Genomic DNA, 16,367 nt, shown 5'->3' on the forward strand with positions numbered 1-16,367 from the left:
TCAGCCTTCAAGCCTGAGAAGTTCAGTTCCAGAAGGGTATATGCTCAGTATCCTCGGTCGTGAAGATAGATGCAAAGAACTCATTCAGCTTCTCTGCAATCTCCTTAACCTTCTTCTTAATAATCCCTTTCATGCCCTCATCATCTAAGAGTCCATCCTCCTCCCTGGCAGGTTTTCTGCTTCTGAGATAGTTAAAGCAGTTTTTATAGTTCCCCTTAACACTTCAAGCTAAATGTTTCTCAGATTCCTTTTGCATCGCGTCCCTGATTATCTCCTTGCATTTTCTTTGCCAGTGTTTGTTCCTTTTTGTTCTCTTCATTTGGGCAGGACTTCCATTATCTTCCCTTTTTAGAGCTTCCCTGATTCTACTTGTTAGCCACACTGGTGTCCTCCTGAACTGGATGGTACCCTTCCTCCTTCTTGGTATACATTCCAGGTCAGCTTCTATTATTGTGGTTTTGAATAAGTTCCATGCTTTCTGGAGTGAGTTGGTCCCCCTGACTTTCCCTTTCAGCTTCCTTCTTACCAGTCCCCTCATTTTTGAGAAGTTTCCTCTTCTGAAGTCCGGCACATCTGTGACAATTCTCCACTCGCATTGAAGCTGAATTGGATCAAACTATGGTCACTGTTCCCCATTGGTTCTGCAACTCTGACATCTGAGCCACTTTTGGAAGGGCAGTATATAAATTAAATAAATAAATAAATCTCACACCAGGTCCTGGGCACCACTCAGGATTAAATCCAAGGTCACCCCCTCTCTGGTTGGTTCCGTGACCATCTGTTCTAAAACACGGCCATTTAGCATGCCTAGAAATGTGGCTTCTCAGTCATTACGCACAGGGGAATTTGCTCAGTCTATGTGAGGAGAATTGAAGTCACCCGTTATAACAGCTCTGCCTCTCTTTGACGCCTCTCTGACTTGCTTCTCCATCTCCAGGTCACTCAGGAGGGCGATAGCATGTTTCCTAGCACCACATTTCCTTTCAGCCCTCCTGGGTTTTCTAGCTTGCTGGGTTTCCCAAACGGGGTTAGGCCATGTGATCCTGGCAGCCCACACTGGCCCCTGTCTCGGTCCCCCTAGGGCCAGCAGCACTGCGGTGCTCCTCTGACATGCTGTGCTCTCTCCTTTGCTCCCTCCGCCCGCCCCCCCCAGCAGGCAGCAGCAGTATGCCCAGTGCGCCCTCCAGCAAAAGGTGGCAACCGGGGACCTGACGCCGCAGCAACTCACCACCTTCCTGCAGCAGCTGCAGTCTCTGAAGCCAAGGTGAGGCCCCTGGGGTCTGTGCTCCCCAACCCCCCTCCCTGGTCTGCCCATGCACCTCTGCAGTACTGTGGCTAGTTCGTTTGCAGCACAAAAGCAGGGGAAGCCCCCTTTCTGGAAGGCCTCCTGGCTAGTTGGCCACAAGAGGGGCCCGGCAAGGCCACAGCACATGTTGCTTGTGGGTGGCTTGATGATGCCCCCAACGGCCTCCTGCTTTGCCCTCAGAGGCTGGCTGCTCTTTGCCCTGGGGGCCCAGGCTGGGCTTGCCCAGGAGACGGGCTCGGCAAAAATAGAGGCACACGCACGTTCTCGGAAGGCTCTTCTGTCTCTGGGTTTCTAAAAGGCCCTCGGGAGAGTTGGTGGCGGGGGAGACGGGCAGGATTGCTCTCGGTACCATCTCTTCCTTCCATGGGTCTTTGCGCCACCCCCACCCCCGGCCTTCTCACCTTCTGTTTTGTTTGTCTTGCAGAGCTGGGGAGCAGGGAATGATTCCTTCTCTGAACCGATCAATATCTGTGCCAGACACCGGGTCCTTGTGGGACACACATACCTCAGCCTCACCGCAAGCAGGTCACTTGCATGTGTGCGCGCGTGTGTGTGTGTGTGCACGTTGGGGGATTTCTGGAAGGTGGGGTGGGCATCAAGAGGAGAGCCACTGGCCTTGGGTCTGCGTTTGTTTATTTGTCAAATTGTACACCGCCCCAAACTTTCGTCTCTGGGCGGTTAACAACAACATAAAACAAGTTAAAACGTACACAAAAATCTTTAAACAAGGCAATCTAAAAATTAAAAACAGGTTAAAGCTTAAAAAGCTAAAAAAAAAAAAAAAAGGCTGAGGAGGTGGGTGGGTTTTCAAGTGCTTTTAAAAAATTGCCCGAGATGGGGAGGATTGTATTTCAGTAGGGAGCTGGCGGCAACTGGAGACAGACCTCTCCCGATGACCTCAATGGGCGGTGGTGGGGCTCATGATGAAGACGTTCTCTTAAATACCCAGGGGCTAAGCCGTTTAGGGCTTTCTCAGTTATAACCAGCCCTTGAGTTGAGATCCCTTCTCAGCCCTGGGTGTCAAATGGGAATCTTCAGCAAGCTACCTTGCAGGGTGGTTGTGAGGCTAGATGGTGCCAGAAATTCAGATTGCACATGCATTTTTTCTTTGGGGGCTATCTAATTGCTGGTGTTCACGAAGCTGGAAGCAGACCTTTGTTTGGGACACACAGGAATTGTTCTTAAGGTTGGAGTCTGGGCTTGATGCTGGACTCCTGTCATGCATCCCGCTTAGGAGTCTAGAGGGCTGTGAGGAGGGTGGCAGCGGTAGCCTTTTCCTGTCCCTAGAAGCCTCCCTCTGGGGTCGACAGCTTTTAGTATCCCGTGGTGGCGGAACTTATAAAATCTATTTACAAGTTCTGTGGAGATGATAGGAGATGGAGAGCAGGTTGCTGCAGATGAAAGGCCGGAGCGTCCACGTGAACGAAGGACCGTCCGTGGCCTGGGAGTGAAGTCCCACGGGAACCATGTGACACCCCCCCCAAGAAGGGTGGATGGCTGTCGCTGCTGCTCTTCCCCCCCCCCCCCCCGGTGTGTCTGAGAGAGAGAGAGACTGACTGAGAGTGACTCCTTGGGCTTCTGCTGCCAGTTACTGCAAGCCAGAGGCTCTGTGTGGCCTCTGTGGGGAGAGCCCCCTCCCCTCCCCTTCCCTCCCCTCCCCTCCGGCTCACGCTTCTCCCTCTTGCAGGTGGTGAAGCCAGCTTATGGGATATTCCAATTAATTCTTCAACTCAGGGTCCAATCTTAGAACAACTTCAACTGCAACATAAAGTAAGCGTTGTGGCCGACTGGCCAGGGGTGGGGAGGGGGGGCGGGCTTGGCCAGCCAGCCGGCCGGCCTGACCCAGTGAGCTTGCCGGCTCTCGCCCGAGTGCAGCTCCAAGAGCGGAGAGGTGCTGAACTCAGGGCTAAGAGGGACGAAGACGAGCGCAAGCGGCGCCAGGAGGAGCAGAAGCGGCGCCAGGAGGAGGAGGAGCTGTTCAGGCGCAAGCAGGCAAGCCCAGCGGTGGGGGGGGGAGAGGGAGGGGCTGGGGGGGGCTGGCCCAAGCAGCAGCACTCCTCTTCAGGGAGGCCGCAGACAGGCGCCCCCCCCCCTCGGAGAGCTCTTGCTTTGCCTGCTGCCCAGTCTAGCCCCTCTGAGTCTTTGCAGGGGTAGGATGTGGAGAGGGCTTGCGGTGTGTGTGTGGGGGGGGGGGCTAGTGGGGGTGGCGTTTCCCCATGGGGCAGCTCAGCGGCGTCTGGTCTTGTGTGGGGAAGCAGGGGCTGGCTTGCTCTGAGGAAAGGGGTTGGGGCTGAGAGGTCTAGGACTCCCAGCAGGAGGGGGTGGGCCAGCCAGAGCCAGCGGCCGGGGCCTGGGGGGACTCTGGAGGCAGCAGGCAGCTGGGGGTTGGCTAGCGAGGCAAGAACGGAGGAAGGGGAGCTTGCCCGAGGGGGCGCCAGCCAGGATTCCCAGGTCCTGAGGCAGCGGAAGGGGCTGGCTTGCTGCCTGGGGGCCAGGAGGTGGGGCTCTGCTCCTGCTGACTCCGCCCACCTCCCTCCCTCCCTCCCTCCTCCCTCCTGCTGCTGCAGCTGCCATCTTCCTCTTCCTGGGGCCAGCAGTCGGTGAACAGCACCTCCTCCCCGCAGAACAGCTTTAGCATCTCTGACGTCCAGAAGCTGGGGGACGCCCGGGTGTGCCGGGAGCTGCGGGACGAGGTGAGCCTGGCGGTGGGCCCGCAGGGGGAGCGGTGGCGCCTGCCCCAGGGGCTGCTGGGAGGGAGGGAGGGAGGGAGGGGCGGGCCCTCGGGCCTGACGGCTGTGCTCGCTGTCTCCCCCTAGTGCCGCCAGCAGGAGCTGCTGCTGAAACTGCTGCAGCAGCAGAACCCCCAGCTGCTGTGGAGTGGGCTGGCCAAGCAGAATCTCTCCTCCTCCATGAAGGCCCTGCTGGAGCTGCAGCAGGAGAGCGACAGGCACCTGCAGAAGCAGCAGCAGCAGCAGCAGCAGCGGGCCCAGCAGAGAGCGGTGAGTGGCGGGCCTTCCCCGGGCCCATCCAGCCCCACCCTCTGCATGTCGGTTGGCCACGAGAGGGGCCCGGCAGGGACACAGCACATGTTGCTTGTGGGTGGCTGGATGGTGCCCCCCACGGCCCCCTGCTTCTCCCTCTTGCCAACCCCAGGGTGGGCAGGGTCTTGTTGGGCCAAAGGGCTTGGAGGCATGACTGTCTCTTCCTCGGCTTGTGTTCCTCAGCATGGGGGCCACGGCCTGTCCAGCCTCCCGTCGCAGTGGGGGGTGGACTCCAGCCCGCTGTGGGGAGGCCATGAGAAGAACAGCTCCATCAGCCTCTGGGAGGAGAGCCTGAAGACCTCCAGTCCTCTGGCCAGGAGCCTCGGTCTGAAGAACAGCCGCAGCAGCCCGTCGCTGGGGTGAGTGTGGCCTCCGGTGGAGGTGGGTGGAGGGGCCCAGTGAGGCCGCCTGGCTCACTCTCCCCCCCCCCCCGCAGGGACACGTATGGCGCCTCCTGTCGGCAGGGCAGGAAGAAGACTGACGAAGAGGAGAAACTGCTGAAGCTGCTGCAGGGAATCCACAAGCCCCAGGACGGCTTCACCCAGTGGTGCGAGCAGATGCTCCACGCCCTCAATACCTCCAGCACCCTCGATGGTATGTGGGAGCGAGCCGTGGGATTCCTGGGCCCCAAAGTTGGCTGGCATATGCCAGCCTCTGCAGAATCCTGCCTTGTACCATGTCTGCCTAGGCCAGGCTTCTCTCCTGAGGAAGGGGGGCTGCTGCTGACTGAGTCTGGCCGCTCTTCTGGGACCCCCAGTGCTGAAAGAGCCACTGCCTCCCTGTGTCCAGGGCTCTTGTGGTCATCGCTGTGGTTCCACAGAAGGGCTTGTTCTCTTGGCTGCCTGTCTTGGGTCTCCCCTGGCCCTGACCACACAGCCCACATTCCAGGAAGAATAAGGCTGGGTATAAATTGGCGTAAAGCCATTTACAAAGCCAACTGTGGTGTGTGAAGTTGGATCCTCAAAAACATAAGAACAGCCCTGCTGGGTCTGGCCCCCCAAGGCAGCCCGTCGAGTCCAGCCCCCCAGATGCCCCTGAGAAGCCCGCAGGCAGGCAGGCGTTGAGGGCATGCCCTCCCTCCTGTTGTGACTCCCCTGCAACTGGTACTCAAGAGGCATCCTGCCTTTGAGGCTGGAGGTGGCCTGTAGTCCTCCGACTAGTAGCCGTTGGTAAACCTCTCCTCCATGAAGTTCTCCAACCCCCTTTTAAAGCCATCCAAGTTTGTTGGCTGTCACCACATCTTGTGGCAGAGAATTCCACAAGTTGATTATGCATTGTGTGAAAAAAATACTTCTGTTTGCTGGTCCTAAAGTTCTTGGCAATCAGTTTTATTCACAACTAGGAATTGCTCTGACATATCCAAAGCTGCCAGGATTGGAATAGCCCACTCTTTACTTAAAGAACTATTTTCCTAATATTGATTTTTCAACAGGGTTTGAAATTTAGTAATATTAGCAGGCTGAGTAGACTAAAATCGAGTTTGGTAAGGTGTAGGATATATGTTTTGAATTATTATAGCAAGGGTTAATTGTATAGTTAGTGATTCACACTGATTGGTGAGCTGGAAGTCAGTTTTTGTTTAATTGGATGTAATGAGATTTTCAAGATATTGTTAAAATCAATAAAAATTTAAAGGGGGGGGGAAGGGATAGCCCACTCTTGGCGAGCAGGGGTGGGGGCTGGATAGTAATGCAGTGAGCAATGGATGGGCTCAACTAGCATAGGGAGGCAGAAGAGCTTTTTGGAAGCTCAGGTGGAGGCCGTGGCCAAGGGTATCCTTACACAGCTTTGGCTAGTGCGCCAGCTGCAACCCTTTCTCCAGAAGGCAGATCTGACCATGGTTACCTATGCCTTAGTCACAGCTGGATTACTGCAATGCGCTTTATGTGGGGCTGCCCTTGAAGAATATTCCGAAACTTCCATTGGTACAGAATTCAGCTGCCAGAGTTTTCTCTGGAACTGCTTGCCCGAACCATATTACCTATTCTGAAAGAGCTGCACTGGCTGCCAATTTGTTTCTGGACCCAATTTGAGGTGCTGGTAATTACCTTTAAAGCCCTTAGTGGGTTGGGCCCTGGATACCTGAAGGACCATCTGTTCCCAAGGGTTTCTGCCCGCCCTCGTCGGAGGGGCCTTTGCTCTGTGTGCTGACATTTGAGAGAGGCTAAATTGTCGTGCATGCAGGACGGAGCCTTCTCTGTTGTTGCCCCCAGGCTCTGCAATGTCTGCTCTTTGTGGCTGCTTTTTAAAAAAAACAACAAAATACCTTTTTATTTGTTCAGGCTTTTACCTCTTAAGGGCTACAGGGTCTCTCAGCTCTCCTGCTTCTGTTTGTCTTTTTTATGGTCGTTGGTTTTTTGGTGTGTTATGGATTTTACTTTTAAACTGATTTAAAGGTTTAAAATGTGATTTTTATGAAATCTTAATGTATTTTGATTTCTGTAAACTGCCTTGAGATGCCTTATGAAAGGTGGTACAAAAACCGAACAATAAATAGGGTGGCATCCTGCGATATTGAGAGGGAAAGATGGAATGGATTGGAAACATGGAGGTGTTTGGCAACTTTCTTCCAGCTTTGGGTCCCTTTTGGAAATGAACATGGGAAATGGCCTCTTCCCACGCAGGACCATTAGTCCATCTGTTCCGACTAGCAGGGGCTCTCCAGACCCCCCAGGCAAAGGGCTCTCCCATCCCTGCCTGCCCAAAAACTGGCACTGCCATGGATTCAGTCTGGGAATCTTCTGCCTGCAAAGCATAGGCTTCCTTGGCTAAGTCAGGGGTTCTCCACCTTGAGTGGGCTACACCTCCCCTCATCCCCCTCAAGCGCTGTGGGTGATGGGAGCTGCAGCCCAACCTCCTCTAGGGAGCCAAGATTGGGAATGGACTGGCATCGCAGCGTTGAATTGAGATGCGGCTCTTTTGATATTCGACTAACAAATTAGTGCCTTTGCAATGGCTACTGTGTCGAAGTCTTACATATAGTCTCTGTTCCTTGCAGTGCATAATTTTAAACATGTTTTTGTTAAAGTTGGGCTCCCTTGTGGTGCTTCCTGAAAGAGAAGGTTTGAGAAGCTGAGAGCCAGGACTCCTGGGTGGGGGGTGTGTGTGTGTGTGTTTTGGAAGGGGTTGCCACTGCATCGTCCTCACCGCTTCCCCTCCAGGGGAGATGTTAGGAAAGCAGCCCCCTCTCCCCTTGAAGCACAGCATGAACCAGAGTGCTTTCTCTCCCCCCACCCCCAAGTGCCCACTGTGGTGGCGTTCCTGAAGGAGGTGGAGTCCCCCTACGATGTCCATGACTACATCCGCTCCTACCTGGGAGACACGCTGGAAGCCAAAGAGTTCGCCAAGCAGTTCCTGGAGCGCCGTGCCAAGCAGAGAGCCAATCATCAGCGCCAGCAACAGCAGCAGGTAGGGGTCTGTGCAGAGCCCGGCCTCAGAGCTGGCTTATGTGTTGGTTAGACCTCTGCCTCCCTCTTTGGAATAGGCTTGGCGCAGCCTGTTGCCTTTTTTAAAGGATCACGTCCCAAGGGGCTCACAATCTGCAGAGGAAAAAGGATTTTTGAAGGGTGGAGAGTGCTCAGTGGGGAGAGGCCAGGTAACAGTGGTGTGCATGGGGTTGAGTTCATGTACTGGGAGGGGATGTGCTGCTTCCCTGCTGAAGACTTCCTGGTTGCTTGGTGGTCTCATTGGTGTGGACGTTTTGTTTCCCTCTTGCCTGCTGGAAGGAAACAAACTGCAGCCCAGAATCTCTGGTCTTCCCCTCCGCTTGTCCTTGTGATGGCAAACATTCCGTGACATCACAGCAGCTCAGCCAATGGCTGGGTATCCCTGTCATGGGCTCTCTGTATTCCAGGGTTCTGTAACTGCTCCAGCTGAAAGAAGGGCAGACGTTCATGCCCAGCACTCTTCAGGATTGCCCGGCTCCTCGTCACTTGCCACGTGCCAGGCCCTCAGAGCTGCTAAGCTGAGCTTGAGACCATTCAGGGGGTGCCTAGTTGCACCTCAGAAACGGGGGGCAGGGGCTGAGCAGAGTCTAAAAGGTGTAGCTTCCGAGCTGGGCAGAACTGTCCATCTTTTCCAGTGACTGCTGAAAGCACAGAGTATATTCTCAGTGTGTTTCCGTTTTTCAAAAGGAGAGTGTCTGTGCAGGCCTGCTCTCCCTTGTTGTGCACCCTCTTTCCTCCCCGCCCCCATCCCCACTCTAGTCTTGTTCTTGGTTAGCAAAGGGGGATCTTGCTTTCATCCAGCCTTGGAAAGCACCGCACCAAGGAGAGATGGCGGTGGGGATAGGGGCGCCCTGCTGTGGAGCTGCCCGGCAGCTTCTTCCCTTTCTCTCCTTGCCCTTGCAGGAAGCCTCTTGGCTCAGCTCCAGCAGCCTGCAGTCCATATTCCAGGCCAACCACAACCCCAAGCCGCCATCTTTTGAGAACAGCCAAGCTGCAAAGATCAAGAGGCGTCCCATGATGCTCCACGCTGATCCCAGCATTTTGGGTTAGAGGTTGAGCATGCAGGGAGGCAGGGGCCCTGTGGGATCAGAGGGCCCGAGATGGGACCAGTGCAGACCCCGGGGGGTGGGGGGACTTGGAGGAAGGGCGGGGGGGCCAAGGAGAGGGAGCTTCCCCTGACTGACTGGCCCTGTCTTCCTCTGCCAGGCTACGCCCTCCACGGCTCCTCAAGCGAGCTGGAAACGGTGGACGACTACTGACCGAAGCCCTCACAGCAATAGGAATCTCTCTTTCTTTCTCTCTCTCTCTCTCTCTCTCTCTCTCTCTCTGTGTCTCCTCTCTGCCGCTGCTGCCTTGATTTAACCAATTTTCAGTTTGGGCTGAATGTGCACTGCAGGAGAGGTGGCCTGGTGCCCTCCTCCCTCCCATATCCCCCTCCCCCTCCTGGATGGGGGCAGGAAGTAGCACGGAGGAGTGGTCAGTGGCGGCAAGGGTCAGTCGGACAGACTCGGAGGGTGTGGAGCACTTCTTTCCTTACAGAAGCACCTTAATGAACAAACAGAAAAACCTTTTTTCTGCCATGCACTTTATCAAGACTTTTTTTTTTACAGTGACTTGTTACAGATTCAAAAAAGGAAAAAAATACAATTTTTTTGAAGTTCTGGAAGAATTTTTTTAAAAAAACATCAAAAATCTACAAAAAAAGTTTTATCATTAAAAGAAAACACTTATTTTTCACATGGGGATAAGTTTAAACAATGTGAATGGCAATTTCACAAAGGCTTGATATAAAAAAAGATTTATAAGAAAAAAACTTGAAGAAATGCACTTAGAAAAAAAAGAACTGTGTGTGTCCTTTTTTTTGAGAATTCTATAGACATGTGTAAATACTGTTCAGACTTTTGCCCGGCACAGTATATTTTCTCTTACAAAGAGGCCATTTTATAAGAGATTTTTTTTCTTTAAAAAAAATTGCACAAAAATGCCTACCCTCCTCATTTCCCCCTTTTTTTAACCCTCTGGATGTACACCTCTACATGTTTTTTTATTAAAAAGGAGAAAAAGAAAAAAAAACTTGGCAAAAAGATGAATATACACTAACCACGAAGCAAGGTTGCTCGTCCCAGAAGCTGCTTGGCTCTACAAGCTGACCCAGGAGTCCTCTCAGCGGGCCGGAAACGTCGTCTGGCTTCCTCCAGGCATCTTAGCAAAGCCCCACCCCCTTTCTTTTGGCCCCTCCCATGTGTTCCGTTAATTTGGGGCTGCCTTTTTTCCCTTTCCCCCCTCTGCAGATGCCCTTTTTAAAATCAATGTTCTGGCGCTACAGCTTGTCAGCACATGCAACTCTTTCGTTTTCCAACAGCTGTTCTCTGTGTCTGTATGAGATGCACTTTTTACAAGAGGGGGAAAGATGTTCCAGGTTTTCTTGATTGCCTCTTTTTCTCCCTGCCGGCACCTCTTTGTTCAGTATCTGTATACAGATGAGAATCCAATCATCCTCTATCAAAAGTGGTTTTTTGAGGGGGTGGGGGAAAGACCTGCGTATCTGCAAACGTCAACCTGGGAACGACCCATGCACTCGAAGCGGAATTGAATGTATCTTCCTCGGACGACAATTGAGCTCTGGAGGGACATGCTCTCCACCCTCCTCCCAAAGCTGCCTGTTGTGGTGGGTTTTTTCTTCTCATGAAGAACGGTGGATGGCTGTGAGACAGGCAGCCATGTGTTTGCGTTTGTTTGTGTGTGTGCGGTTTTTTGTTTTTGTTTTTATTTTTAAGAAACAAGGAAGCTGTTCATGTCTTTTGGTCTGTATTGGAGCTCTGGTGTTTTTATAGTGAACGCCCTGTTGGGGGTGACATTTCGATATGTGCTTTTTTTGTGTGGATATAGAGTATATATAGTATCTTTACAGATGATAACCTTTAAAAAAAATAATTTTGCTTGGACAGATTTTTTTTTTTGCTCATAAGGAACTTTTTTTGGGTTTTGTTTACAATCCATCCCCGAGCCCCATGGCGGGGCTGGTTGCACAGAGGGTACTGGGGGTTGAATCTTGAAAGGTGTGCGTGTGCATGTGTCACGGGAAATGGGTCCCTCTCTCTCTCCCTACAGCATGTGAAGCTGTACAGTCACGAGGCAGCTGGACGGAAGAGAGCGTTGCTGGTGACCACTTCTCTCTTTCCCTTGGGAAGGTTGGGATGCATGAGACGGGACGCTTGCAGCAAAGACCTTGGACACCCTCTATGCCGCCTTCTAACTTTGTGTTGATACCTCCCTGAGCATCTAAAAAGTACACAAATCCCTGCTCCTTTTGGAAATGTGTTTGCTGTGAATGCCACATGAGAATGTTTGGCTGCATTCAGGACTCAGAAGCACCCCAGGTGCCAAGGTTTTTCTCTCTCTCCTCCCTGCCCTGGCGGGGGAGGAACTTAAATCAGCGCAGCTTTTCAGCGCAACAAAACAAAACCTTAAATTTTGTGTTAATGACCAAAATAGTGAAGACCTGCTTGGATTTTTGTTCTTGCTGTTGTTCTTTTGTCAAGCTATACAAGACCACAGACTTCTGTTGAAGGCTTGTGGTGCCGTGTGTCGGGGTTTTTTAAAATATAATTTCGATAGTCCTTGTCATTAATACTGTGATGTTTTAATGGTTCCTGTGTTACCTGGCAGGAAGAGACCTGGAGAAAGCAGGTGAGAGGGTTGGGAATCTGCTCCCCCTCTCTCGCTCTCCCTTCTCGCCTCGCAAAGATGGAATCTGGGGGCATCGCTTTGTTCTCTGCCATCGCTTTTGTTCAGTATTGCTCCACCGAGAAGACGCCTTGGAAGGGCTCCCTGGAGAGGATTCTGGGCTCTGCTGTCAATGACTCTGGAATCCCTGGCTTGTGTTGACGCTGCTACGCACGCCTGACTGGGCGGGATTCTTCACCGTTGGAGCTGGTCGGCTCCAGTGACTCTTGGTGTGAGAACCAGCTCTCCCAGCGTCTCGTCTCTCCTGCCAGCTCTTCTGAATTGGTGGTTTGAGTGGGGAACGCCTTTCTTGCAAGGCCCTCTTTCCCCCGCTTGAGCTTTTCTGGGGTGCCACGATTTGGAGCCTGCCATCTAGGAGTCCGAAGACTGGTGCAGCTGTTTTTCTCCTTTGGGATATTGCCTCAAGAATGTATTTGGAAAAGCTGCTTTCTGGCCTGCCTCTTCCAACCAAGGGCTGTATTTTTACGTTGGATTCCCTTCTATCAATCACTTGCTTTGCTTGCAAAATAGATGGGGAACGGGAGGAAGTCATTGGCCCCCCCCAGCCTCCTGCCATATTTTTTTATTTTGGTTTTTTGTTTTGTTTTTTCCTTTTGCACCAAAACCTCGGGGTGGGATGTTAACTGAAATAATCCTAAGACTTTCATCAAGGTACGGGCAAAGTTTACAAAAGAGAGCTGGCTGGGATTGTGACTCCTTCCACCCTCTGCCCGTGGAAGCAGAGGGTAGGTAGAAGGGGAGGGGGCACAGACAGACAGAGGCAGCCCCTCCCAGCTGGAGAGTTCTGTTCAGCTCTTGAAGGTTATTTTTCAATCTCCACGTATGAGAGATGTGGAGTTCCTCCCCTTTTCTTTCTTTTTCTTTTTTTGAAATGTCTTGTGTTCCCTTCTGTATAAATAATGTTTTGTTTTCCCTACTTACAGCATAACGTTGGGGGTGGGTGGGAATTTTTTTTGTGCGTGTGTGTAACGTTTGCCTTATCAGTTTTTAAGGGGGGGGGAGTGGAAAAAAGACCTTCAGTGTGTGGGTTTTTTCAGTATTATAGCTGTTTTTTTAAAAATAAAATACGTAGCAATAAGGGAAAGAAAATAACCAAGTTTTCAATGAGAATCGTAGCACACAACACTGGGAAGGGTTTTGGTTGCAGTTGTTAGTTGATGTTGTGCCCACTTGCCAAGATGACCTAGAGTTGTGGTGTTGAAGGGGGGTGGAGTACATATTAAGGGGGTCCGGGCTCCCCCCCCCCGGCCACCCCCAGCTGTGTTGGCCTTTTGCTGAGTCTATCAAATGTGAAGGTAGCAAAGTGAGGGCGGGTGGGGGGCAGGTACCGAGCCCCCACATAGAGCTCAGATTCTCCTCCCCCCCCTTGGCCTCCCTTCCTAGAGTGTTACAGTTTCTGAAGCCAGTTTCTCTTTAAATAAGACAATGGAGGTCTGTATGTGAGATGTTTGGGGTTCTTTGGGGGGGGGATTGTTTTTGTAGCAGTGTCATCTTTTTAATTGACTTTTTTCGCAACCATTTGAAATGTGACAATGAATGTAAAAAAATGTGGCAGGCTTGACTCTCCTTGGGTGCTGTTGGTGCAAGACGGGAAGGGAAAGTGGTGTGTGTGTGAAGGGGGTGGGTGAGCTTTGATTTTTGTGTTTCTTTTTGCTTTGGGGATGCCAGAGTAATGTGCATTCAAAGGGAACCTGAGTAAGAAACAGCTACAGGAGGAGGAGGAGGAACCCTTAAATGCCATGCAGCCATTATACGTGTGGTTGGATGCTTACCGCTTGGATGCCAGTTTTCCCAGGGTCTGGGCTGTGTACCGGTGGTGGAGGGAGATGGTCTCTCCGGTGCTCTCCTGGCCCATGGGCACTGGCTCTTGCAGGCACAGGGAGGCCTGTCCCAGCTTGTATCCATCCTCACCCCCAGTGACAGCGTTGTAGTTTTGTTCTGAGGTTTGTTCTGATGCCTTAAATTGTAACACGCGTTGCTTGGGAGGGCGGGCAGGTTTTCTGGTGGGAAGGTGGACTATTTCCCCCTTTGTGTTTGGCAGTGATGAGCGATGCTTTGGCCGGGGGGGGGGGGGCGGGGTGCATATGTCGATGTGGAGGGTGTTGGTCACAAGTCTCCCTTGGGTGAGGAGTTTGAACTTGCTGTGGGACAGGATGGGGTGCCTGGGTTAGCACGTTCAGTAACAGCAGCCCTTCCTGGTTGGGCGGGGGGGGGGGGGCTTTCAAGTTGGAAGAGCTGTCGCCGGACACCTGGGTTCTTCTTGTGCAAATGCAGCCTGGCGGGCCAGTGGCGGGGGGGGGGGGACCAGTGCAACTCCGCCTCCCCGGACTCTGCAGACTCTGCTTGACTCTCAGCTTCTAGCTGTCCCTCTGCCAAGCGGGGGCCAGAAGCACATCTACCTCTCTCTGCTGTTGCTGTCCGCACAGAGACCAGGCGGAGGCGTCCTTCCCCGAGTATTACACGAAACTGTGATGGGAGGTGCTGAAGCGGAGAACTCCGGCCTCCCAGCTCCTACTGAGAGTGGAAACATGTTTACAGACTTCACCTTTTTCCTGGTGCAAATTTGGCAGAGACATTTTCGGGGCTGGGGGGAGAGGGAGCTCCCCCCTCCCAGTTTGCTGAATGTTTGAAATGGACCTGCTGCCCTCCAAGGACTTGGCTGGGGGCGCGCTCTCTCTTTCTCTCTTCCCCTCTCCCCCAGAGGGAGGGTTGGCTGGATGCAGGACTCCTGGGTTCTTCTCCCTTGTGTCAGAGAGCCAAGCTGCGGAGGAGCTGGTGGAGCCGCAACAGCCAGGTTTGCGCAAGTGTGGAAGATGTGCTACAAGAGGAGGGGAAGGCCTCTCCTCCCAGGACGGGACCCTTGGTCGCTTTTTGCCCCCGGGTGCCAAAGGGGGCTGGACTGTCGGATTCTGTTCCTGCGCACTGCGCCTTAAGTTGGGGGTTTCTCCCTGCTGTATATAAAGCTTGTTTCTTTGCTCCTCTCTCCAAACTATGTAAGAACTGTTTTGGCTTTCAATAGGGTGTATGTATATCTATGGGTGTAAGATGCCAAATTTAGCCCCCTTTCCCTTGTGTATGATCTCTCTTCTCGATGTGCATCTTGTAAATGCCCCTTCCTTCCACCCTGCAAGTTTGCAAGGAAATAAAAGCTTAGATGGTTGTGGGGCTACATGTTTCCTTTCCCTCTTTCCACCCCGTTCGTCTAGTGAGAGGAGAGCCCAGCCTGGCTGCAGAAAGGTCTCTGCACGAGCCACTAAGGAGCTCAGCCCAGAACCTTCCCTGGAGTAGCAGAAATGCCCATCTCTAGGTGCCCCCCCCCCCTTAAATAGTCCAGGGCCCTGGGCTGCTGCTCTTCCCACCTTCGTTATCTCCATCAGCTGCCGAGGAGCAGCTCTCCCTATTCCTGTGGGGCGGGTTATTTTGGTTTCTTAATGTAGGCATAAGCACACTTTTTCCTTGTGTGCCCCCACCTCTGCAGACCTTGGGGGGTTTGGGTTCCATCTGTGTGGGGCTGTTGCTTTCTGGAGCACCTAGAAGGAACTGTATTCTCTTCTACAGCAGGCCCCCTCTGGTGTTTCTGGGGCCCTGGTCCACTTCCAGTGTTTGGCCATCCTGTTGGCTAGCTTCTGGTCTCGGAAGGTTTCCCTGGCTGCTTCTAAAATGGGCAGCAAGAGGGCAATTCCAAGGGGAACAGAGAAAGTGGTAACATGGCCTGATTCAACGACTGTAGCCATAACCCAGCATTCATCTTCAGGCCCCATTTTTACAAAAAATCTTAAATATTGCAGATGGTGTCAAAAGTGCAAAACATACTGGAAAAGCCATCGGAATGTTTCTGATTGAATTATTAATATGCTTGGCATGTTTCAAACACGACCTGTAGCATTTAGAGGTTTTCCTGTGCAAAATGTGGTCTGCCAGTGGGCGTATTACAAGATTAGCCTGAGAACGAACTGACTGATGGCTCCAGTTATTATTATTACATGTATATCCTGCTCTTCCTCCAAGGAGCCCAGAGCGGTGTACTACAGACTTGAGTTTCTCTTTCACAACAACCCTGTGAAGTAGGCTAGGCTGAGAGAGAAGTGACTGGCCCAGAGTCACCCAGCAAGTCTCATGGCTAAAGGGGGATTTGAACTCCGGTCTCCCCGGTCCTAGTCCAGCACTCTAACCACTACACCACGCTGGCAGTTATGGAAACCAGGGCAAGGTGGCAAAATGTCCACCTCTGAGTTGCCCATTAGTCCACCTGGTGGCCTCACCACAATACACGTGGCCCTTGTACAGTCTGGAAGGAGAAGCTCCTGCCCATACCAGGCAAGGCAGCCCGCTCTCCTTAGGCGCAGGGGGCAAAGGTGTGGGTCCAAGTGGGCTGTGTCTAGTTCGCTAGGGGCAGCCAAACCCTCTGTCCTCTCTTCTTTGCACATTCATGGGCTAAAGCAGAGGACCCACTTTGAGAGGGAAGCGGGGCTGGAGAGGCCAAGCAAGAGCTTGCAGAAAGGGCCCCCCACCCATGCTTTGGAAGCTGAAGTGGCCCTGTCTGGATACCAAGTCCCAGGTGCTCTTTAGGAAAGTCCTTCTCTTGCAGGCGGCTAGGCGCTCCCCACGGCTGCCTTTCACTGACCTCCTCTGTGGCGGGGACACTGGCCACATACACTCAGCTGACTGCCATTCTCCAGGGCACCCCCACCAAGTGGCCCTGCAGGATCAGGCCCAGCATCCTGTTTCCTACAGGAATACGCTACAGTGGGAGGTGGCTGTCGCCTTACCATCCTCCTCCCCCCCACACACACACAAACAAGGACAAAAAACACCAGACACAGGCTG

At 52.7% G+C, this 16,367-nt stretch overlaps 1 protein-coding gene across 6 annotated transcripts in view; it reads left to right on the forward strand.

The window, feature by feature from the left end:
• Positions 1–14,700, forward strand: part of GIGYF1 (GRB10 interacting GYF protein 1) — a 44,086-nt gene extending 29,386 nt beyond the window's left edge. For 3 of the 6 annotated variants that reach the window (XM_053262545.1, XM_053262547.1, XM_053262546.1), the window contains 11 exons: positions 1,154–1,264; positions 1,731–1,831; positions 2,994–3,076; positions 3,182–3,298; positions 3,874–3,999; positions 4,123–4,305; positions 4,531–4,706; positions 4,784–4,941; positions 7,589–7,755; positions 8,697–8,838; positions 9,000–14,700. In XM_053262545.1, the coding sequence (XP_053118520.1) occupies positions 1,154–1,264; positions 1,731–1,831; positions 2,994–3,076; positions 3,182–3,298; positions 3,874–3,999; positions 4,123–4,305; positions 4,531–4,706; positions 4,784–4,941; positions 7,589–7,755; positions 8,697–8,838; positions 9,000–9,052 (1,417 nt within the window). In that variant the 3' untranslated portion in view covers positions 9,053–14,700. The remainder of the gene's footprint in view (positions 1–1,153; positions 1,265–1,730; positions 1,832–2,993; positions 3,077–3,181; positions 3,299–3,873; positions 4,000–4,122; positions 4,306–4,530; positions 4,707–4,783; positions 4,942–7,588; positions 7,756–8,696; positions 8,839–8,999) is intronic. The other 3 variants (XM_053262549.1, XM_053262548.1, XM_053262551.1) reach the window with 3 other exon arrangements.
• Positions 14,701–16,367: the final 1,667 nt, after the last annotated feature.

This window comes from Hemicordylus capensis, chromosome 6 (genome assembly GCF_027244095.1).
Source record: "Hemicordylus capensis ecotype Gifberg chromosome 6, rHemCap1.1.pri, whole genome shotgun sequence".
Taxonomy (NCBI): Eukaryota; Metazoa; Chordata; class Lepidosauria; order Squamata; family Cordylidae; genus Hemicordylus; species Hemicordylus capensis.